Genomic DNA, 23,106 nt, shown 5'->3' with positions numbered 1-23,106 from the left:
TCTGATTTTTTTTATTAGTGAGCAGTATTGCTGTTTTGAGTATTGGAGTCTGGTTTCATGGGGATGGTTGCAATTTTTGTGCATTGATGGTACCACTTCTGTGTATATGAGAAGTCTTAATTCATTTTTGTGTATTCGTGATTGGAATCCTTGGGCTGAATGATAAGCTCTGGCACAGGGAGCGGGTTCCACACCCGGAATTTGGTGGCCTTCTGACTTCTGGGCTCACCACTAAAACGCGCCCAATGAAGCGCTAATTGGAGCAATTGACTTCGCAGGGTGGGTTTGAGGCCTTCATCCCGCCCAATCAGTGGGGAGGGTGAGATGGCCAGCCTCCGAGGTTCATGGCTGTGATCCAGAACGAGGTCACGGCCAATAATTTAAAGAGCCCCCTGGTCAGGGGCAATGTCAGGGGACCCAGGAAATGCTGGCATTCATCAGGGTTGTGAGGCCCATTGGGACTCCAGAGATTTGCAGGCTTTTTTTTGAGTTCTGATGTGTCCAACCTTTGCCACTGAGCAGAGGAGGCTTAATTTTTGAACCTAAACCAGTTTTCCACACCTTTGCATAGAGCAGTTGCCTAGTTGTTGCATGTTTCCCGCCAGAGATGTCAGAGCCTTTGGAACGAGGAGAGAAGCAGGGAAGAAAGGCCAAACCAGGCCCTCGATTTAATGACGATCCCCTGAGAGCCCTCCTCCGTGCAGTGTCAAACTGATATGAGCAGTTCACGCCATCTGGTAGGAAAATGAGAAACCCGACCTGGGAGGAGGCATCTGAGGAGGTCAACAGTGCTGGGCTGGTGAGGAGAACCTGGTCTTAAAGCCAGAAGTGGCTCAGTGACCTCATGAGGGCAGCCAGGGTGACTAAGTCCTCAGTTTGTGTAATCTTGTGCCAGTATGCTATGGGGTACCATCGTGATTGCAGGAGAAATGTGAGGTTGGCTGGAGCTCCAGGGTGGCCCTGACATTGATGTCAGTGTGCTCTTAAAGTTTTGGTCCGGTTGGAGGGTGGGGGGTTGGCAGACAGTGCTGATGAGGGATGAGCACAGCATTTAGGCTGCCAGGCACTTTGCTAATAATGCATCAGTGGCATGCCATTAAATAAGCTGACAGTGCCAGTGTGTGCAATCTTACACATCTTTTCAGGAGAAATGTGCCAGGAATGCCCGAGAGCGAGGCTGGACTGGTGGACTGCAGAAACCGATAGATAAGGGGAGAGGGCAAGTGGGAGGTGGATGGAGATTTGCATCTGCATAGTCTCATCTCTTGTGTTGGGCATGAGTAATGTTGCTAAGCTTTGTGACTTGACTTAAATGTGGGAAGGTCTGCGATGACCACTAACCCCCTTACTTATGTCTCTCTGTCACAGATGAAGTTGCTTCATGGACACTCCTCTGGATGTCATGCCACCACTCTCCTGAGAGGACGACAAACCCTCGGAGGATGCAGCATCAAATCCTCTCTCAGTCCCAAGCACCATCACAGACACTGGCACCTTGGCATGGATTTACGCATTGGAACGGGGGCAGGCAGGCATAGCCTGGTGAAGACACTTCACATTTGCACGTACAGTGCCAGAGAGTGTGGTGGAGCAAGCCTCGGGCAGTCAGAGGAGCGTCTGGGGCAATCCAGAGACTGATTCCGAGTTGGATGATGAGCCAGTGAAGTCAGCCGTAAAGTGGCAGATGCTGGATGTCCAGAGCGAGGTCCGTGAAGATTTGGCGGGTATACTAGAGGGGCTGTGTGCTTTGTCCCAGACTGTGGAGGTGTGCGTCCAGGCCATGTTCCCTGCAATCACCCACTCTTAAGAGTGCCAAGCTTCCTCCATGGACAAACTGGTGACTGTCATGGAGAGGCAAACTGAGCATATTGCAGACACAGTTGTGGGTATGCACTTTGACCTGCACACCATCACCCTGAGCTCAGGGGCCCAGAGCTAGGGGGACGGGAGCCTGGGAATAGACACAGCTCCTGGGACCTCACTGGAAGGTAGGGAGGACCAAACGGTCCGAGTGGTGGAGGACGAACTGTAGCTGCCACCATCTAGAAGCACCTCTCAGGGCACTTCTGACAGGGACAGCATCTCCTCCGTCCGTCCACCATTGACACAGTCTTTTTGCATTGCCACAGTGACAGAAGGTCCTCTTGCCTCTTAGCAGGAGCCTTCTAACGTGGCAGGCTGCTCGAGGCCACAGCCACACAGAGGACGCCCACTGAAGTCATCCAGGGCAAGGGAGGTAGCAGATCAGCAGCCTCTCTCCAGTGCGGCAGCGTGAGGTAGTGGAGAAGTGCTGCACCGAAGCACACATAAATGCATCAAAAAAAACTCCTCAGTAGTCACCAAGAGGGCCACATGGATGAGCAGCTTATTCCTGAGAATTTAGCTACTCATTGTAAGTTTGTAAATAAACCCAGACCTCATAGTCCCTCATGCTCATGTTTTAATGCTATGCTGTGGATGTGGACTTGTCTTGGGAGATAGATGAAAGCTTTATAATTTCCATGCAGGGCAGGATACCTCATGTGTTAATGTTTGGAAAGAGTAATTGGGTTGACATGGCAGTGACATGAGTTGCATATGGAGATAGGTTTGGACACATTGTGTCACACGTCTCTGAGGCCGGGACTTTTGAGTCTGGTGATCCCTCTGCCTTGTTAAGGTATCTATGTGATCACAGCCAGGGCCTTCAACCTGAACATCACCATGCTTCACCTCATCCTTGCCCTCATCCTCTGATGAATGCCCCCTATCTGCTGTGCCCTTATCCTCCAAGGCATCCCCTCTGGATAACGAGGTCATGGAGGGCGCAGTACACCAAGACCATGAGAGACAGGTGAGGGTGCGTACTGATCCTCCTAACCTGTCAAGTCAACTGAACCTCATTTTCAAGAGGATGGTGATCTGCTTGATGATGGCCCTGATGCTTCCGTGGCTGTCACTGTAGCTCCTCTCTGCTTTTCTTCTGGACACCCTCACAGGCGTCATTACCCAGCTCAACAATAGTTACCCATTCTCACCTATAAGCCATCCATCCAGGGCTTCAGGGCCCCTGAATAGGTCTGACACCTGTGAGTTTCGAAGAACACCTGGCAGCTGGCACATTCCTACATGATACATCGATGATAATCACAAACCAGCTAGATGTTCAATGAGTGGAGGTCCTTCCTATTGATGAAGGTGCTGGGCTGTCCAGCAGGAGCCTTTAAGGCAACATGGGTAAAATCAATGGCTTCCTGCAACTTGGGGACTCCTGCAATCATCACAAACCCTCTGGCTCTATCCAGTTGTCTCTGCTTGTCCAGTGTGAAGGAGATGTAACTCCCTGCCCTTCTAAACATTGCATCAGTGAATATCTTGACACAGCGGTGTGCAACAGGCTGTGTTATGTCACTGAGGTCTCCACATGCTGCCTGATAGGAGCCTGTTGCGAAGATGTTGAGTGCGACAGTGACCTTCAGAGCTACAGGCATTGGGTGCCCCCAACGCAGTTGGAGGAGATCTCCCCTGCAAGCATGTCACAGAGTGATGTGACTGTGGCTCATGATAGCCTGAATCTTCTCTTGCATTGAGTCTCTGACGCTTGCAGATAGCTCAGTCTCTGTCTGTATACTTGAAGTGCTGCATAAGACCTTCTGCGCCTCCACTGAGGATGTATGATGGCTTCATCTCCCTCAAGGTCTGGCGCAGCTCTGGCCCCTTCATGCACCACTAGCTCCTGATCTGCCCTTCTTCCTGTCACTCTTCTCCTCCTCCTCACTGGAGGTTGTGTCTCCTACTGATATCACTATGCCCATTTTTCTCAGCAACTTTAAAGTCTGAGGTAAAAGCAAAATACTGTGGATGCTGGAAATCTAGAACAAAAACAAAAGTACCTGGAAAAGCTCAGCAGGTCTGACAGCATCTGCGGAGAAGGATACAGTTGACCTTTCAAGTCCATATGTCCCTTTATCAGAACTAAGACATATAGAAATGAGATGAAATATAAACTGGTAGAGGGAGCTGCGTGGGACAGGTAGAGCTCGAAAGGGGGCCAGTGATAGATGGAGGCCGAGAAGAGACTCCCAAAGATGTCATAGACAAAAGGACAAAGGGGTGTTGACGGTTGCGATATTATCTAAAGGATGTGCTAATGGGGACATTAAGGGTAGAAAGCAGGATGAGCAAGTGGCAGATAGCCCTAGTGGGGGCGGGGTGGGGGGAATGGATTGAAATGGGCTAAAAGGTGGAGATGAAACAATAGATGGAAATAAATTTAAAAATAGGAGGGAAAAGAAAAATATATTTGTAAAAAAATTATAAATTATTGGAAAAGGGGGGATCGGAAAGGGGGTGGGGATGGAGGAGAGCGTTCATGATCTGAAATTGTTGAACTCAATATTAAGTCCAGAAGACTGTAAAGTGCCTAGTCGAAAGATGAAGTGCTGTTCCTCCAGTTTGCGTTGAGCTTCACTGATGTGAGGTGATGGACAAGGACTAAATAGCACACTCAGCAGGTGGATAAAAGGCCTCTAATTAATATAAGTTTTAAATGTAAACTCTGTTCCTTGAATGAAGGGTAAAAAAAATTAGAAGCCTGTTCACCAACTGCGCTGGAATCTCGCCAACAGAAACAGATGTTTGCAGCACAGAATGAGGCCACTTGATACGTTGTCGCTGTGCCAGCTCCTTGTTAGAGCAATTCTAATCTAATCCCATGAATCTGCTTTTACGCATAGTCCAGTATCACCCTCTACTTCAAATATTTGTCCAAGTTTCTGCCTCAACAATTTCCTGTAGCAATGTATCTCATACTCCAACAACTCACTGCAAATAACTTTTCCTCTAATCTGTCTCCTTGCTGAGTTACAATTTTAATGATAATTTTCTTCTCACTATTTCTCCAAAATAAAGTCCTTCACTCTATCAAAAATTTTCAGAATTTTAAATTTCTTATTTGCCTTCTAACTCCAGTCCGAGTCCCAATTTCATCTTGCTGAGTCTGTTTTGTACTCTCTCTATGGCTTTAATGTTCTTTCTATAATGGTATGCCAAAAACTGCACACACAAGTCTTGTCCTTTGCCTGGAAACAAACTAGTGACCAAGGGATGCTTTGATGCAAACAATTGTAACACATAATAGGGTATTAACAATGACTTGGAAAAATCTTTGCTTTACTTCCAGCTTTCAATACCAATATAACAATTATAGCACACATATTAAGTTTTAAAATCCTTACATGACCACAGGGAGTGCTTTTCAGAAGGTAAAATGCTAGACTAGGATTATCTGTCAGGAAGAGAGGCTTTAAAGCAAAATAATACATTTATTATAAATCTCATTAGTTTGATGAGTAGCAAACATTCTAGCATCCTGGGCTGTGCTGTTTCTTTAAGTAAGAGCAGGGTTTAATATAAACATGAAAGAACCATATGGCCAGTAATCATTTAACACTGTACAGTGTCTCTAATTAAACCTTTTGCTAGGAAACTAGTTACCTGCAGCTGTTAGCTCCACTCATGCATAAGGATAGGATGATCTAAAATCTTCAGTGAATTATGATTCAGCCTATAAAATTAGTCATCTTTGAAAATTAATGAATAATTTACAGTGCACTATTGGCAGGTATTATCAGATTGGAAGCTGTGGGCATTCATTATTCAGTTGGTAACCTTCAAGGATTCATTTTCCCCAAGGATTCATTTTCATCTGCTGAAACTTGTTTAATTTGTTCATGTCTCTTTCTAAAATATCATGCAGGACAATATTAAAAAATATAACTAATACAAAGTGAAAAGTAATTAACTTAAGTACCAAAATTTCACAATGTTGCTTTGTTAACTTTTTATCCTGATAAATTCTATTATAGTTTGGTTATTTTGGTACTTAATTTCCATTTCAGTCATGAAAAATTCTGAAATTACGTTCTTAGTTGTAACAGTGTGCAGCAGTGGGTTAACAAAAGAAACTAAAGTTTCTGCCATTTTGATGTTGCAAGAAGGTTCCTTAAAGTGAGGCGCTGATTAACATCCCAGCAAAGAGAGAGGAAAAATCAGAAGATAAATCACCCCAGCATCTATTGAACAGATTTATGATTGTATTGGTCAAGGATGGGAAAAAAAAATTCTCTCCCTGTTTTCTCGATCAAGGTATAGTGTGGGATGGTAGGGTGGCGGGTTGGGGAGTGTGGACAGAGCAGGGAGGGAGAAACAAAAAGAGTGAAAAAAGTCAATTAGTCACATAGTACTTAGGAGCAGTAATTCATATAATAATTTGTTATCTGATTAGCATTCTCTATTTCAATATATTCAATTCCATAAACTCCACATCGATCAGTGCAACATACAGTGACCATTGAGAAACTAGCCATCACATCATCCACAATGTGGAGGTGGAAAGCTGCAGATGTAAAATAAAGACATAATTGAAAATAATATGGTAAAAATTTTGAATAACCTTTTTATCCCAAAGTAATGGTTTTGCATGAGTCTATACAAGTTCTAAGAGGAGCTGCGTTGGCCACATGCACAAAGTATTCCTCAAAACAGCAGTTTGAGTGTTATTCCAGTTCTACAGCTTACATAGTGCAGTACTGCAGATTCCAGATTGATAACAGCAATAAGGTGTTTTCAGTACTTTGCTCACTACTAGCCTTGAGGTGATGAACACATTATCTGAGCAAACTTATACTGCTGCATCTTTTTATTTGAATTAAGTTGAATTTGAAAATGTTGTGGTAAAATGAAACGAAGTTCAGTATTAACACATTTTTTTATGTTTTAGCGTTATATTAAAAGGCCTCCCTCCTCGCTCAGAATTTCCTGAGGGTCAACATAAAATTCAGTATACTGTTTTTGACAGGGCTGGAAACAAGGCTTCATGCAGCTTTACAATTAAAGTGCAGGGTAAGTCTTTTTTGATAATTCTATATGCATTTTTACTAATTGAGGGTTACTGTGTTGTAACTAAAAATAGTACAAACGTAATACTTTTATTTTCTAGATTTTTTTCTTTCGCAACCTTTGTTGCCACTTTTAAGGTGGTAATTGTTTTATCCTCCTGAAAGGCATCAATTTAGGCATTTATAACATGTCTTTGCACAGAACTTTGCGGTCCTCCAGTTCTGGCCTCTTGTGCATCTTTAGATTTCCTTCGCCTCACCATTGACAGCTATGACTTCAGCTGTCATGGGCACTAAGTTCTGGAATTACCTCCCTACTCCTCTCTGCCTCTCTACCTCTCTGTCCTTCCAAATGCTCTTTAAAACCTACCTCTTTGAACAAGCTTTTGGTCACTTGTCCTAATATGTGTCTCGGTGTCAAATTTTGCCTGATAATGCTTTTGTGAAGCCGCTTGGGATGTTTAACCACATTAGATGGCTATATAAATGTGAGATCTTGTTGTAATTTACAAAGAAATTTTTTTCCCAATCTGGAAGGTTTTTCACTCTGGTTACCAAAGAGAAATGCTGAGACTTGTAAAGAAAAAATTAACTTCAAAAATGGATGTGCAACATCAGATATGCATTACTTTTTGCAGCCATTTTCTAACTTTCCTTTACCTGTGATTCCCCTAAGTGTGGGAAAGGCCAGCAGATGAATGGTCTCTGGGTTTCTGCCAATACCAGTCTGAGAGGAGTTACAGAAGAGCAGTGCACAGTAATTCTCACTCACTGCTATTTGGAAGCACCTAGCTTTTCTGTGACAGACTTAGAACAATTGGTAATTCACTGTTCAAATGATCTGGACACAGCAGTCAGTTCCTACCAATCTGTAGAAGCTCCTTGCTTCCTCCTTGAATGAAGGTCCAACCGGTTTTCATCACTGACCACCTTTCTCCATCTGGCCAAACTTATTCTCTCATTGAACAACTTCAGACCAGGTAAGAATGGCAGATTTCCTCCCTTAAAGGATATTGGTGAACCAAATGGGTTTTTACAACAATTGGCAATGGTTTAATGATTATCATTAGACTTTTAATTCCAGATTTTTATTGAATTTAAATTTCACCATCTGCAGTGGTGGGGTTCAAACCTGGGTCCCCAGAGCATTACCCTGAGTGTCTCTGGATTACCAGTCCAGTGACAATACCACTATGCCACTGCCTCTGACTCAGACCTCATAGATGCCTCTTCCCCAGCAGTCCTCTGAGTGCCAGGGAGCTCGGCTGAACCTGCCTCCTGCTGCAGACATGTGTCTGTGCAGTGACCACCAGATTGTGAACCAGAGCCTGCTCTAGATCAAGGTTCCACTGAGGTGTGGGTCTCTGCGCTGGTGGAGGGTATGGGTAAGCGCTGTGATGGGCCTTTCAGGCTGCTTATTTCCAGCTCTTCAAAGGAGGTGAGGACCTGGATGGAGCTGAGGGACTGGCTGGCTGAGGGTATTGCTCACTTGACAGAGCTCCATGTGAACCAAAGTACAGATAATATACTATTCATGGTAGCAGAGTCAAAAGCAGGAGAGGGAGTGCTCACATTTGTGTTGAGAGAGGGATGATGTGGTGCAGGATACTCACAAGGGTGTTTGCTGCTGACCCCACTATCACCACAGGCATGGTCCATGTCCTCACCAGCCAGCGCGATGGCACGCTCCTCAAAGTGAGTAAGTAGCCCAATGTGGGTCACTCCATCCCCAGTCTGTGACCTCTCCTTGCTGTTGTGAGCTGGCTTCTCCTGCATGAAAACAGACAGAGAGTGTGAGCAAACCCATGGCTCTGCATGGAATGTTTGTGTGGTGAGTGGAGCCATGGACGGGATGAGGACGCAAACCCGAGAGGGTATGAGCCTGATGGAGATGTGAGGGTGTGTGTGAGAGTTAGTAGTGTTGTCCCTTGAGGTGTGAGATCCCTGTGGATGTGTGATGGGTTTGTGAGTGTGCGAGTTGAGAGTGATGAGAAGAGTGACTTACCTTAGTGAAACGGATGAGACCATTCATCCTCTTGTGGCACTGGGTGGCCGTCCTATTTTAGAGGGCATTGGAACTGACCACCGCTGCCACTGGTCCCATGTTGGATTAGTGATGCTGCTGCCCATCCTGCGGCTAGAGCTGGGGTAGAGGACATCACAGTGGCTCTCCACTCCATCCAAAAGGCACTTGAGAGACACGTCATTAAACCGGGGGGAGCTCCAGTCTTCTTGCCTTTCAGGGCCATGAGTTCTTTGCAGCAATCGTGGCCTGGAGGCAATGAGAGATGCGCATGCAGCTGCATTTTAAATATGGTGCACGGCATGATGAGGCAGTGAGGTGATGGCGTGGCAGGCGAATGAGAACCTGCCCACCATCGAAACGGCATGTTTCCCGGGAATGCGGTGGGATTGGGATGATATGGCGTCAGAAGTTGCCATTGCAGCCAGTGGGTAAAATGACATTTCTCCTGCTCACTACTTCACTTAGTGCAACTCTGGGATGATTCTGCCCCGAGTGTGACACCAAACTATAGGACGATATTAGGCCAGATGACCAAAAGTTTGGTCAAAGAAGTAGGTTTTAAGGAATGTCTTAAAGGTGGAAAGCACGGTAGAAAAAGGAGTTGGGCACCTGACTCACATTGAGCCCAAAACATTCAGATAGCCAAGGGGGAAGTGAAAAGATGCATAGTTCACCTACATTGTTGTAATCCTTCATTATTTTAAAAATACCTCTTTTTATAAAGCTTCCCAATGGTACTGATCAGTGTCAACCACCTGTGAATATGAATAGCAGGTTTGATCACAGTTCAAATATTCACATCCTAATTTGACTTCAAAACTGAGAAGCAGAAGTCTATGAAATAAATCATGGCAAAGTATACTTACATCGTTAATGCAACACAGTTTTATTTACAGAAGTTGAAATGCTGCAAATAAGTTGTTCATATAGTTATTTTGTATTCTAAAAGCAGCTAAATGTAATGTATTTCTATGAAAACTGTACTTTGAATTATCTTTGTTATCAGTTAGACGCTGTGGGAAGCTCACTCCACCAGATAATGGCTCCATGAGATGCTCCAGTGATGGGGATAATTATGGGGCAACCTGTGAATTTTCTTGCATGGGTGGCTATGAATTGCGAGGAAGCAAAGCAAGCGTTTGTCAGTACAACAGTATCTGGTCAGTGGCTGTACCAGTCTGTGCACGTAAGTGTGTTTGAGAAATGCATTTTACATTATTAAAGTTCTTGTAGGAATCGACATTGTAATGCGGGTGGGGTGTGTGTGTGTGTATACTTTTACCTGTCTAGAGCAATAATAAGGACAATACATTACACTGCTAAGCAATCTTAAGATGCTATATGCTTACAAACTTTTCATTAAACTTGACCACGTTCCAACCTTCAGCGCTCCTTCACCAAACAACCATTAAAATGAGACTGATCTTTGAGCTTGTATTTACTAAATAATATTTTCCTTTAACAAAAAGAGAAGTATCTCCATTTGATTGACAGATGATCCAAACATTTGTTTCAATTATGTTGTAGTTTTAAAGGAATATGTACTGTGTATTACAAGCCAAATAAAACATTGAACGCAGTGCATAGCATAATGCTTCTGCACTTATAAAATAACACAACCTCTTAATTATGTGAGCAATACCAGAGCTGATCCATTAGCAATATATTAAAATCTGTCCACAATGTTCTGGTACCACACTGTGATGACATCACAATTTTAATTGATTAAAATAAGTAGTCAAGTCACAGTTCTATCTATGCAGACTCAAAAATAATTCTCATATTCTTCCAGCTGTAATTTTTCTCAAAAACTAGAAACTTTAAATGTTCAAACTATGGCTTTGCAGGTAATGGCATGTAAGCATACATCTTTCACAAAACAGAAGAACAACTTGCTTTGAATTAATGACTTGTGTTGCCATGGGCTTTCACAAAGCAGTCCACAGCCAAGGAATTATTTTTGAAGTGTCCTCAGTCTATTTCAGTAGCATGAGAGCCAGTTTATGAACAAGCAGGCCTTGCAAATGAAATAACTTGCTCATCTATTTTTTGGTGGTATAGGCCAGGGCAGCATATGATTAAAATTAATGATTAAATTTAATTTTTTTAAATCAATCTTTGGGTTATTTTTATTAGGATTTGGAAGGTTAGAAGCCTGGGCATGCAGTTGATAATTTCCCTGCAGTTACGATTCTGTGCCTCTCTTTTCCTGGATGTGTGCAGACTGAGTGTGTGCAGACTGTAGAATTTCACATGCACCAGGATAAAACGAAAGACCTTGCATTTGTATTTCCTTAGAGATGTCTCTCCTTATGTTGCAACAGGACTTCTGAGCTTTAGTAATGCTCCACATATTCAGTTGCTTTATTCAGGTGAGCTTACATAAACTATTATAGTGCTAATGGGCTGGATTTTACAGCCCTCTGCAGGCGTGTTTGAAGGCAGGATGGGGCTCATAAAATGGATCACATGGCCTGCCTACTGCATTCCTGCCCGCCCCCTGACCTTTCTCCCATTTTTACGGGGGAGGTGGAGGCATCAGGTGCCCGCTTGCCCTTGAGCCTATTGAGGCCCTTAAGTGACCAATTAATGGCCACTTAAGTGCCTCATCCTGCGCCTGCTGGTATTTTACCAGCTGAAGGTGGAGACCAAGCAGGTAGCCCAGCAGCTTTTACTGGGTGAGCTGGTGTCAAGCAAGAAGCGGGGTGGACCTCCTTTGGCATCCCCCCAACAAGGTCATACCCTGCCCTTTATCCCTGCCCCCCGCCTCCCCCCCCCGCCTCCGCCCCTCAAACCCAGTGCCCCGCCTCCCTTACTCCACTGACTGGGACCTGCCAGTCAGCTCCCGCCGATACCCCGAGCTTGCCTTCAGTTGGCTTCCTTAAGCTCCTCTACTTCAGGTTATGGATGTAGTCCAGCAATGGCCACAGCTTGAACCTGGCGCTGCTGGGACTACAGAACTGCCGGTCAATCGGATTGGCTGGCAGCTGTTTAAGGTGGGGCTTCCTTTCCAGGTGAGGGTAGAAATCTCGCCCCAAGCCAATTAACATCCCTTCAAGCATAAAACGCCTATGGTGCAGCCGGCTTTTTTGTGGGTGGGCTCTCAACTGATTTTTTAGTTGGGGATTGGATTGGGGAATATAGTGTCCTATAAAATCTAGCTCAATGTTTACTTCAAAGAGAGGAAGGGAATAGGCTTAAAAGCTTAGGTGAAATTCCAGATTTATACTTTGAGCAAATTTTATCATTTTAACTTCAAAGTTCTCACATAATTGCTTTGTATGATGGGTTGTGAATATATCAAGGTTCCTTTTGCTAAAATAGCTGGATGTTTATATGCTGTGAATGATCCTCGAAAATAATTACATTATTTTAAGGCAACTGACAAACTCCAGGGTCCTTTATGGAGATCTCCTTTTGGAGAATTGCACATGTTACATTCCTGTTTAAAAAAGGATGTAATGATAAGCCCAGCAATTACAGGTCAGTCAGTTTAATCTCGGTGGTGGAGAAGCTTCTAGAAACAATAGTTTGGGATCAAATTAATAGTCACTTTTCAAATGTTGATTAATTAAGGAAAACCAGCATGGGTTTGTTAAGGGTAAATTTTGTTTAACTAACTGGCTGTTGATGTGGTAGATGTGAATTTTCAAAAGACATTTGATAAGGTGTCATGCAACAGACTTGTGAGCAAAATTAGAGCTCATGGGAAAAAAAGGGACAGTAGCAACATGGATACAAAATTGGTGAAGTGACAGGAATACAAGGAATGGTGGTAAACAGTTGTCTTTTAGTCTGGCAGAAGGTTTATAATGGAATTCCCCAGTGCTTGGTATTAGGATCCCTGCTTTTCCTGATGCATATTAGTGACCTAGACCTTGGTGTAAGGACACAACTTCAAAATTTGCAAATGATACGAAACTTGCAAGTATGATGAACCACGAGGAGGATAGTGTAGGGCTTCAAAAGGACACAGACAGATTGGTGGAATGGGTGGAAAAGTGCAGATGAAATTTAATGCAGGGAAGAGTGAAGTGATTCATTTTGGTAGGAAGAACTGGGACTGGGATTGGCACTAGCTGAATTGCTCATTCAGAGAGCTGGTGCAGACACAACAGGCTGAATGGCCTCCTTCTGTGCTGCAACAATTCTGTGAACGCAGAGAGACAATACAAAATAAAGGTTACAATTCTAAAGGGGGTGCAAGAGCAGAGGGTCCTGGGTATATACATGCATAAATCATTGAAGGTGGCGGGACAGATTGAGAGGGCGGTTAATAAAGCATACGGCACATGGCCCTTTATCAATAGGGGCATGGAGCAGAAAAACAAGAAAGTTATGTTAAACCTGTATAAAACACTGTTTTGGTCTCAACTGGAATATTGTGTCCAGTTCTGGGTACCATAATTTAGGAAGGATGTGGAAGCATTAGAGAGGGGTGCAGAAAAGATTCCCGAGAGTTGACATGACGGGCCGGATGGCTTCCTTCTGTGCTGCAACCATGCTATGTTCCATTGCAAATTCTTTTTCCACCAGTGCTTCCCCCGCACTACATTTTGCCAAATTCTGAAAATCCTACATTTACCTGCCTAATGCTGTCAAACTGCATCACTGCCTCCTGCTCTAAGCTGCTGCAGCTCATCCTCTCCTGAGATACCAAACCACAAGATTCCCCAAACACGGTAGAGCCTCAGCCTTACCTGTTTAGCAATCAAGACTACCCCAGAAATTCAAATCTCGATTCTGCAATACTGGCAAACTCCAGGAGTTCTCTCCCAAATGTCAACAAAGCTAAGCTAAGGAACTATCCTCCTGCACTGCTAAATCTCAGAACATTTCACTGTGCTACTCAACAATAGCAATGGCAACAATTTGCATTTTTATAATGACTCTGATGGAGAAAAGGGCTTCCTTTCCAAAGGACTTCATAGCATTGAAATCGAAAGAATGGATGCTGTGCCAATGATGAGGAGATTAGGAGGGGAGATGAAAATTTAGTCAAAGAGGCGTGGTTTAAGCAAGATTTTAAAGGAGGAAAGTGAAGTAGCAGGTGGGAGGCTTTAGGGAGGGAATTCCAGAGCATATCAGCTGGAGTGGCTGAATGCACTCTAAAAGATGAGTGAAGCAGAGCAGAATCAGCGGCCACAGGAAGCAAGCAGAAAGCTGCAATACAGTGATCATTCAGTAGCTTTGGAGCAGAATCCAAAGGATTGTTAAGCATGAATAAGCAATAAGCATGAATAGATCAGAGCTAGCTCAGTATAGTGAAGTGGAGGAGCATAAATTGAGGCCTTAGAGAAGGCCACAGGGAAAATGGAGGCAGTCCAACAGAAAACAGTACAAAACAGAGGCCCAGCTGGAGGTGAAAGTATAGCAGACAGTACAGCAGAAATAAGCTTAAGCCCAAGAGAACATGAATTTTTTGTCCAGGTCTGAACAGCAAAGTACAGTAGCACAGTATAAGTTGAGAAGCCAATGATGCATGAGAGCAATTCAGTAACAGCAGGTGGGCAAGCTGTGGAATTAATGTTTTGGCTGCACCCCTTTGTAAAAACACTCAATGCTAATTCTTCTGGCCTTTCCACAAATGCTGCTTTACCTTCTGAGGGTGTCTAGCATTTTCAATTTTTGTTTGAATTCCTGTATCTGATTTTGTTACATTGAATGGAAGAGATTTAGTGGCAGGCAGAGTTATAGCCTCTTAGACTTTCACGTCAACCAGAAAAACAGCACATTCTTGATGGCAGAAGCGTGCACAATATCAAATATGAATGAAGTTCCAGCTGTTGAAAAGAGCATTATAAAAACAGACAAAAGAACAGCTAGTGAATGGGCAGCGCACTTTGTGCAAGTCACTTATAGGTTGAACACATAAATTGAGCCGAAATGTAGTCATTATTCAAAGCAACTAGGGGTCATAAGCTGTGACAGGGAGTAAGGTGAAGGGCAAAGGTTGGGGCAATGGATGGAGATGGAAAGGAGTGGGAACTACCTTCAATCTAGGACCAGCCCACACCATTCTTTGCTCCTGAATATTCCTACTCTCACTGCTACTGCTGCTGATTGCTAGGTACCTATCTCTATGATACTTGGGCTGGATTTTACGCTCTCCTGCCAGCAGGTCTGAAGACAGTGGGGAGCATGTAAAATCCAGCCTTTCCCCTACCCATCCACACTGACCTGTTTGAAATTCTCTGGGGAGGTAGTGGGAGAGCCATCAAGCAGCCTGCCCGCCCTTTTGCCTATTAAGGCTCTTGAGTGGCTACTCATTTCACTTCCGCAGATATTTACCCATAGGGGGCATGGTTGGGTGGACAGTGGGCAGGAGTCCTTCTTTTCAGGGCCCCTTGGCTCATTAGAGGCATCAATCTAAAGGTGATCCCCGCTTTAACTCTCCCCCCAGCCACTTGAACCTGGTCCCCCACCTCCCTCAACAAGACCTCCGACCCTGGACTTAGCTACAATCCTCAGCATAGTGGGACTGCCCGTAGTCCCATCGGTGGCCACAACTCCTGGGGCTGGCGCAACTGAGGCTATAAAGCTGCCAACCATCTGATTGGCTGGGAGCTCTCTAAGGCAGGACTTCCTCCTGAGCCAGGGGCAGAAATCTCTCCTTAAAGTGGTTAACATTGCTTCAATTGCTATAATTGCTGCAGGGCAGCCTTGGGTTTGGGGCCGGGAGCTCTCCCCACACCATCAACATTACTATTACCGTAAAGTTGACCCTTGATAACAAATGCTTGATATTTATTTTCTATATTATGCCTTATAAGATACTGATACACAAACTCATGTAACAGGTGGGTTGTTTTTGTAGTTCACCTTCAAATCTTATGCATGGTTCCTCTTGACATTTTAGCCATGAACATTAATGTGGGTGTTACTACGGCAACAGCACTTTTGGAACAGTTCTATGAGAAGCGTCGATTGTTGATCATATCAACTCCTTCTGGTGCCAATCACTACTACAGATTCCAGCTCGGGATAATTCAGGTAATGTTCTCCTAAAACCAGCAATATCAGAACTACCAGCAATTAAAGTGACTAAGAACATCACAAAAGTATGACTGCTGTTTGGAGGAATTTTTTGGTTCAATTTATGTATTGTTATCATGTTAGTATGTTTCTCCCTTTTTACCCATCCCCTAATGCCACATACCATGTTTCCAGCTTTCAACTAATGCATCCATTTTGAGTGTATCCCTCAACTCCACTGTGCAGGCTGACATCAGGAACTCACTGTCTTGCCAACTGCAGGCCTGGATCTTCGTCCCATCATTTGGAGACACTGTTGCGAGATACTGTTACTGTTCTTCTGTGTACTATCCATCATCAACAATGGGCTTTCAAATTTGACATTGATTTGACCAATGTACTCAATTGTTTGCTTGAAAATTCCACATCAGCATTCTTAAACTTGTGTAAATACAAATGTTTGGCATGCAAGTAAAGATTTTATTACTTTGGTAACATGCTACTTCACCTTCCCCCTCATGTCACAATTTTGTTCTTGTGAAATTGATTAGCTCCATTGAGAAAAGAAAGTAAATCTCCTTTAAGCAGAGGTCTCCATGTTTATGGCACTTTTATCATCTTTGTGCATCAGAATACCACAGATGCTGCAAGGAATACTTGAGGCAGTAGACTTTCATTGACAATAAATTCTTATTGGGGTATTGAGTGATATTAAATGTGCAAACACATTCAGAGTGTGTGTCAGTAATCATTGGGTACAAGATGCAGACACTGGGCTCAATTTTCCCCTCAGTGCACCAAATGCGCAAGTGGATATGAAAAACAGCGTTTTAGCCAATGGCTGCAATGGCAGGTTTTCGTGCCGTATCGTCTGCTTCCCCCTGCGTTAATTATGCACATACAGGAAACACGCCAGGTCATGGGCGGGTGGCCTCTGATTCGCTCACCCCACCGTGAGTTCACCGCTTCCACACTCCAGGCACCACATTTAAAAAGCACCCGTGCACAGTTTTCTTAATGTTTGCAGCCCAGGACTGCTCCTCGGAAGTCATGGCTCCCAAAGGGAAGAAGCGCGCTGCTCTGAAATTCAGTGATGCCTTACTGGAATGCCTGCTGGACACAGTTGAGGCCCGCCGCGATGTCCTCCACCCTGTGATGGCTGGAGAAGGTCCACCAACCTCACCACTCTGGCTTGGGAAGTGGTGGCAGCGGTGGTCGGTGCCAATGCAGCACAGAAGCAATCAGCCACCCAGTGCAAAAAAAGAATGAATGATCTCATCCATGTCGCCAGGGTAAGTCAACCATCTCATCATTCTCAACTCACATGCTCACAAGCCTATCAGACATTCACAGGGATCTCACACGCTAACAGCTCAAGGGACATTACCATTCACTCCCTCATACTTACCTTCATATCTCCATCTGGGCTCATCTCCTCTGGAGCTTGTGTCTTCATCCCATCCATTGCTCCACTCACCACCCACATGTGCCAGACATCCTTATCATCTGCCCTGGCGTGTGCCCTGCTCACTTTCTGCATCTGTCTTTATGCAAGGCATGATTGTACCCAATTGGAGGGAGAGGTCCAAGACCAGGGGTGAAATGCCAGAACTCAAGGTTCTCACTGCCTTCAAGAACAGTGGCAGTGAGCTGGCTGGAGAGGATGTGGACCATGCGTGTGGTGACGGTGAGACCAGTAGCAAACACCCACGTGAGAACCTTGCAGCAGCTCATCCCTCAGACAGCGATACTGTGAGTGCATTGTCCTGTTTTACAGCTGCCTGCCATGCACTAATGATCTCTACTTTCTTTTATAGGCACCTCTGCCAAGCACCCAAGGCCCTCAACCAGCCAGGCCTTGAGTCTGAGCCCCAATAACACTTCAGATGAAGAATCTGAGGACAGCATTGTTGAAGAACAGTCACAGCGCTTACCCATACCCTCCACCGGCACAGAAACACACACCTCGGTGGGTCCTAGCCCCTGGATCACAACCTGGTGAGCACAGCACACAGTCGAGACCACAGCAGGTGGAGGCAGGGACATCCGAGGTCACCAGCATTCAGAGGATCATTGGAAGCCTGGAATCTGCAGAGCATGAGTCAGATGACGAGCCTTTGGACTCAGTCCTAAATCAGTTGGTGAAGCTGCAGTGACAGACATGGGAATATCAGGAAGGGATGTCAGCTCCATTCCTTAGATTACAACAGGTGATGGAGGAATCTGTCTGCCTTCAGTCTGAGATAGCACCGCATGCCAACGCACTGAAGTCAGTACTGGTAGAATGGCAGAGAGTATGGAGATCTTGGTCCAGGACATCATGGCAGTGCGCCATGCATCCTCCATGAAGAGACTGGCGACTCTCTTGGAGAGGCTCCTCCAGGAAACCAATCAGGGCTTCCTGGGGATGCGCTTTGACCAACAAACCCTTACATCAGCATTGACCTCTGCTGGTTCTTGCCAATGTGGGAGATGGTCTGGGCATCAAGTTTCCTACCTTGGTGGCCATCCATCCATGGTGAGCAGGAAGGGCCGAAGTGACCTCATGCCGGCGCAGCAGCTGCCTGTCATCTCTGTGGGCACCTCTCAGGGTGCTCCGGATGAGGACGGCAGCTCCTCCGCCCCTCTGCCAGTGACCATTGCATCTGGTGAGGCTGCGACGACTGGGGAGATGCCGGCCATGGAACTGGCAGCTCCCTTCCAGGCGGGGCCAGCACAGGCTTCATGGGCCAGAGGAAGACCACCAAGGTCATCGAGGCCAACAGGACAGCAGAGTCAGCAGGCTGCCTCAGATGCAACTACCAGCAAGGGGTCAGCACAAGACGTTGCACCCAAAAACTTAAACTTAAGGCATCTTAGGCACTTAGGTTTATCGCTGGTGCTCTTGTGTTGGCCTGCAATGAGTTCTTTGAGTTGGTGTGATTTTTTACAGCTTTGTCATTTTGTTTCATTAAGTTTATTTGGTTGTAAAATTAAATTAAGACATGTCACCATGGCTGAGGGTGCCTCTTTTATTCTGCAGGTGGATGTTTTTCAAAAATGTAATGAGTGTTTTGTGGGACATTCAGCTTTCTTGACAAGGACCTTAGTTAATGTTCCTAACCAGGCAGATTTTGCACTTATGTATTGAGTGTGAAGCCTACAGTCCATGCTCGTTCTGGAGGTCCATATGTGGTGCGCTAGCTGAAGGTTTGTTCGATTAAATCCTCCCGGGTGCAAAAGTGTGGAGAGCGCAGCATGCAACCACTATCACCGAGACACGATCTGATGGGTACTGAAGTGTGCCCCCTGAGCGGTCCAGTTATCGGAAGCGCATCTTGAGAAGACCAATGGCTCTCTCCACCACAGCCCTTGTGGTGCCGTGGCTCCTATTGTACCAATGCTCAGCTTCTGTGCTTGGATGGCAGAGAGGCGTCATGAGCCACCTTCTGAGGGGATAGCCCTTGTCACCCAGCAGCCATCCATCCAGCCGAGCCGGAGCACTGAAGAGCACCGGCACCTGGGAGTGTCTGAGGATGTAGTCGTCGTGGGAGCTGCCTGGTACATTGCACAGACTTGTAGAATCTGCATCCTGTGATCACACACTGTCTGCACATTCATGGAGTGGAAGCCCTTCCTGTTGACGAAGGCACCGGGCTCAGCTGCTGGCGCCTTGATGGCCAAATGTGTGCAGCCTAATGCACCCTGGACGCGGGAGAAGCCAGCAATGGCTGCGAAGCCTCTGGCTCGCTGTGTCTGGCTTGCCTGGTCCCAACGGTAGTGGATGAAGGTCAATGCATGTCCGAAAGAGTGCCTGTGACCTGCTTGACACAAGTGTGGACAACTGATTGGGAGACACCACAAAGATCATCCACCAAGCCCTGGAAGGAGCCAGAGGCATGGAAATTGAGGGCAGCTGTGACCTTTAGAGCCACTGGTAATGGGGTGTCCACCCACACAGTTCGCGGAGATTGTGGAGATCTCAGGCCCAAGCATCTGACAGATATAGTTGACTGTCTCCTTTGAGACATCCATGGTGTGCCTGAAGTGCCTTATGTTTACATTTTCGGGTGCCATGTCTTGGTGCTGACCCCTCGCTGGTAGTGGCATCTGAGGCAGCCTGCTGACTCAGCTGTCCTTCAGCATTGCACCTCAGACAGATTGAGGTAGTTGCTTCGCTGCCTGTATACCTTGGCAGCAGGATAGTGGTGTCTTCTGTGGCCCCTTCTGCTTTGGACTGCCACTTGGCCCTGCAGCCCTTGTGTCTATGCCTGTCCTCCCAAAGATGGCTCGCCTGAAGGCTGAATGTGCACTCCTGGCCTCCTACCCCTTCTAGCCCTCCCTTCCTCCTCAGAGGAGGTGCCTCCATTGGAGAGTTCAGCTCCAATTCCCAGGCTAAGGGAAGGCTTCCTGAAATCTGCAGGCCCAGAAAAGATTCCTCACTGCAGAGTGCTGACCTGAAGGTTGTGGGTCCAGTCCAAGTAGCTGGTATGCGTTTTGAAGTATTGCAGATCACACAGGCAAGTATCAGTAACTTTGAAAAATCAATATTTGACAGAGCACACTCGTGACCTCTCTTATCCCGCCCATGGATGAGGTTTATACAAATGTGTCCTACCCGCCTGCCCGTTGCACCCATGCGCCGACCCGAAGATCGCACGGGCGCCAAAAAATTGCCATCGATTGTTACCTCAAGGGCCTTAAGTGGCCGGTTAATTAATGGCGGGCGCATATCGGAGATCAACGCATGCCTGCCCAATGAAATATCGCGATAGCACGTGGTGATGTTGGGATGCTCGCCCAACGTCACCACATGTCATTTTACATGTGGATGTGTGGGGCCTGCCCCTGCACGTCAACAGGAAAATTGTGCCCATGAGTTCAAATACAGCTGTAAGTTTTAACTAGAAAGAGAATAGTGTGTGATGTATTTTGTCAATGTGATCTGTTAGTGAGCTTGTTTCTAGAGCAGTAACTTTTGAGGCCAGGAGAAGAAAGCGTTGCCATTGCTGGTCTTGACAAAGAATTCTGCTTGCTGAAAATAAATTCTGGTTTATGTCTGTTCTTTGCAGGTACTGCTCATTCTTGCCAACCAAATTTGTACTGTACCACTGATGAGCAGTAGTTATCTCTCCATCTAATGCTAGAAGGATACTTAAAGGTTTGCTGTGACCAAAAGTGATAAGAGGGAGGCATATAATGGAGAAAACTAGCACATACTATAAGACAGTCAGTTCAGTGTGTTGGGTTGCATTGGCAGGACAAGAGGTCAATGAGCAGGAAGCAAAATACATGGAAAAGTAATGAGGAGGTACTTAACAATATTTGTATTTTTTTTCAGTGGCTTTTCCCCACATTTGGTTTTCAGAAATCAGACATTACAATCAAACATTGCAAGTAGAAACAAGTAAACTAGCAACATTTAATACTTAATGGTCCAGTATGAACACTTTTTAATTTAAATTTTAACTTTTGTTTTAGCCAAAAGAGAAAAAAAAGCCCTTTTTTTTAATACTGATGTAGTACTGGCGTATAAGCTCATTTGGTATTTACGGAAGGATACATTGCTATAGTGCAGTGATTCAACACACTTCAAGTCTGAGGCAGAGATGGGGTTAGATTGAGCATGTGGACTCTTCAACCCCTTCCAGATGTTTGGGTCACTCATTAGTATAAATCATCTAAAAGGGTATGTTTTGGGGTTTAAGAGACAAAGGGAACTTTCTGTATAGATTTCCAGGGGAATTCTTTCTTGGTTCTGGATGGACCCTTGCATCACTGCAGTGTTGGACATTGAAACGTGAATTTTGATTTTAATTTATAGAATGTAGGACCATTGACGAGGCCAGCATTTATTGTCCATCCCTAACAGTCCTTGAGAGGGTGATGGTGAGCTGCCTTTTTGAACCGTGTAGTCTTTGTGGTGTAGGTACACCCACAGTGCTGTGAGGAAGGGAATTCCTAGGGTTTTAATTCTGGGCTAGGAGTCATGTGAGCAGAGGTTAAGAGAGATGTCAAACTATCTGGACATAAACACAGTGAGAACTGGGAGATTTTCACTGGCAGGTGCCAGCTGTATAGTTTCCATCCAAATAGGGAAGTTGAGCAGAAGTGGGAATCTGCCTGTGGGAACCCAAAGGAACAGCCTCCTGCACTCATGGTTGGCAGGGGAGTCAGGAGGGCTTCTTAGTCAGGAGAAGAGAAGCTTGGGTCGGTAGAGTCCCAAGTTTCCTTGTGGGACTTGGATAAGCATGTTTTGCTGCTCCTTGTCCACAAGGAAACTAAAAGAAACAATATCCATTTACCTTTTTGGTGGCCTGTACTCCTCTTGGTGATAGGTTGGCCAAGTTGGAAACCACAATGTCTTCTCCACACAGGTCTTTGGTTAAAATTGCCCTGATGACATAATTGGAGCCAGAACTGTATATTTAATGAGTACTCCACCTACCATCTGACAGGTCTCCCTCTTTTCTCTTCAGAAGACCAGTTTAGGATTGCAAGCCACAGGATGGCAGCAGCGTTAGTGACCAAGCTGCATCAGCTATTTTAACTGCCTGCCCACCTGGTTCTTGCTGGGTTGCAATTAGTCGGGACATCACATGATCAAGCCTCCAGGAATACCTCCAAGAATTGGCAACCCCATTCCACCAGTACATCAGATACTAATGAGCTGCTAACCCAACCCACACGCCATTTATTCAAATATTAGCAGTTGCAGTACACAGAAGGAGAGTTCCTAGACAGTGGTCTGCAGGACATTAATCCCTGCAACTAAAGTAAAATACTGCAGACGCTGGAATCTGAAATAAAAACAGAACATTTTGGTCAAGCAGCATCTGTGGAGAGAAACAGAGTTAACCACCCAGATTTTTGTGGAGTCAGGCCAAGTTGGAAGGGCATTAAAAATGGTGTGAGGGACCCGATTCCAGGATTGCTTCACTCATTTCCATTTTTGTCACTGAGAGATAAGGGTGTGGATAAAGAGCCCACTTGCAGCACTCCGATCTTTACTGACATCATTGCAGGAGTGAGCATTTCAAGCCCCCCACAGTTTTGATGTAGTCAGGCCCATTTTGTTACGAGATGTGGCTCATGGTGAACCATGAGGGAACCCTATTCTTGAGTCGGAAAACAAGAAAATTAGGCATTCAACATTCCCTTTGAAAAATGTTGTCTGTCTTACCTTCTCATAAAGCTGTCAATCAATCAATCAATTACAGGCAGTGAAAGTCCCATTGAAGAAATCTT

At 45.3% G+C, this 23,106-nt stretch overlaps 1 protein-coding gene across 4 annotated transcripts in view; it reads left to right on the top strand.

Moving 5' to 3' along the window:
• Nucleotides 1-23,106, top strand: part of srpx (sushi-repeat containing protein X-linked) — an 89,956-nt gene that overhangs the window by 60,321 nt on the left and 6,529 nt on the right. For all 4 annotated transcript variants that reach the window (XM_041211150.1, XM_041211149.1, XM_041211146.1 and 1 more), the window contains 3 exons: nt 6,761-6,882; nt 9,911-10,090; nt 15,764-15,897. In XM_041211150.1, the coding sequence (XP_041067084.1) occupies nt 6,761-6,882; nt 9,911-10,090; nt 15,764-15,897 (436 nt within the window). The remainder of the gene's footprint in view (nt 1-6,760; nt 6,883-9,910; nt 10,091-15,763; nt 15,898-23,106) is intronic.

This window comes from Carcharodon carcharias, chromosome 18, assembly GCF_017639515.1.
Source record: "Carcharodon carcharias isolate sCarCar2 chromosome 18, sCarCar2.pri, whole genome shotgun sequence".
Taxonomy (NCBI): Eukaryota; Metazoa; Chordata; class Chondrichthyes; order Lamniformes; family Lamnidae; genus Carcharodon; species Carcharodon carcharias.
Note: the sequence above shows the minus strand (reverse complement) of the source record. Positions and strands in the feature narration are given on the sequence as shown.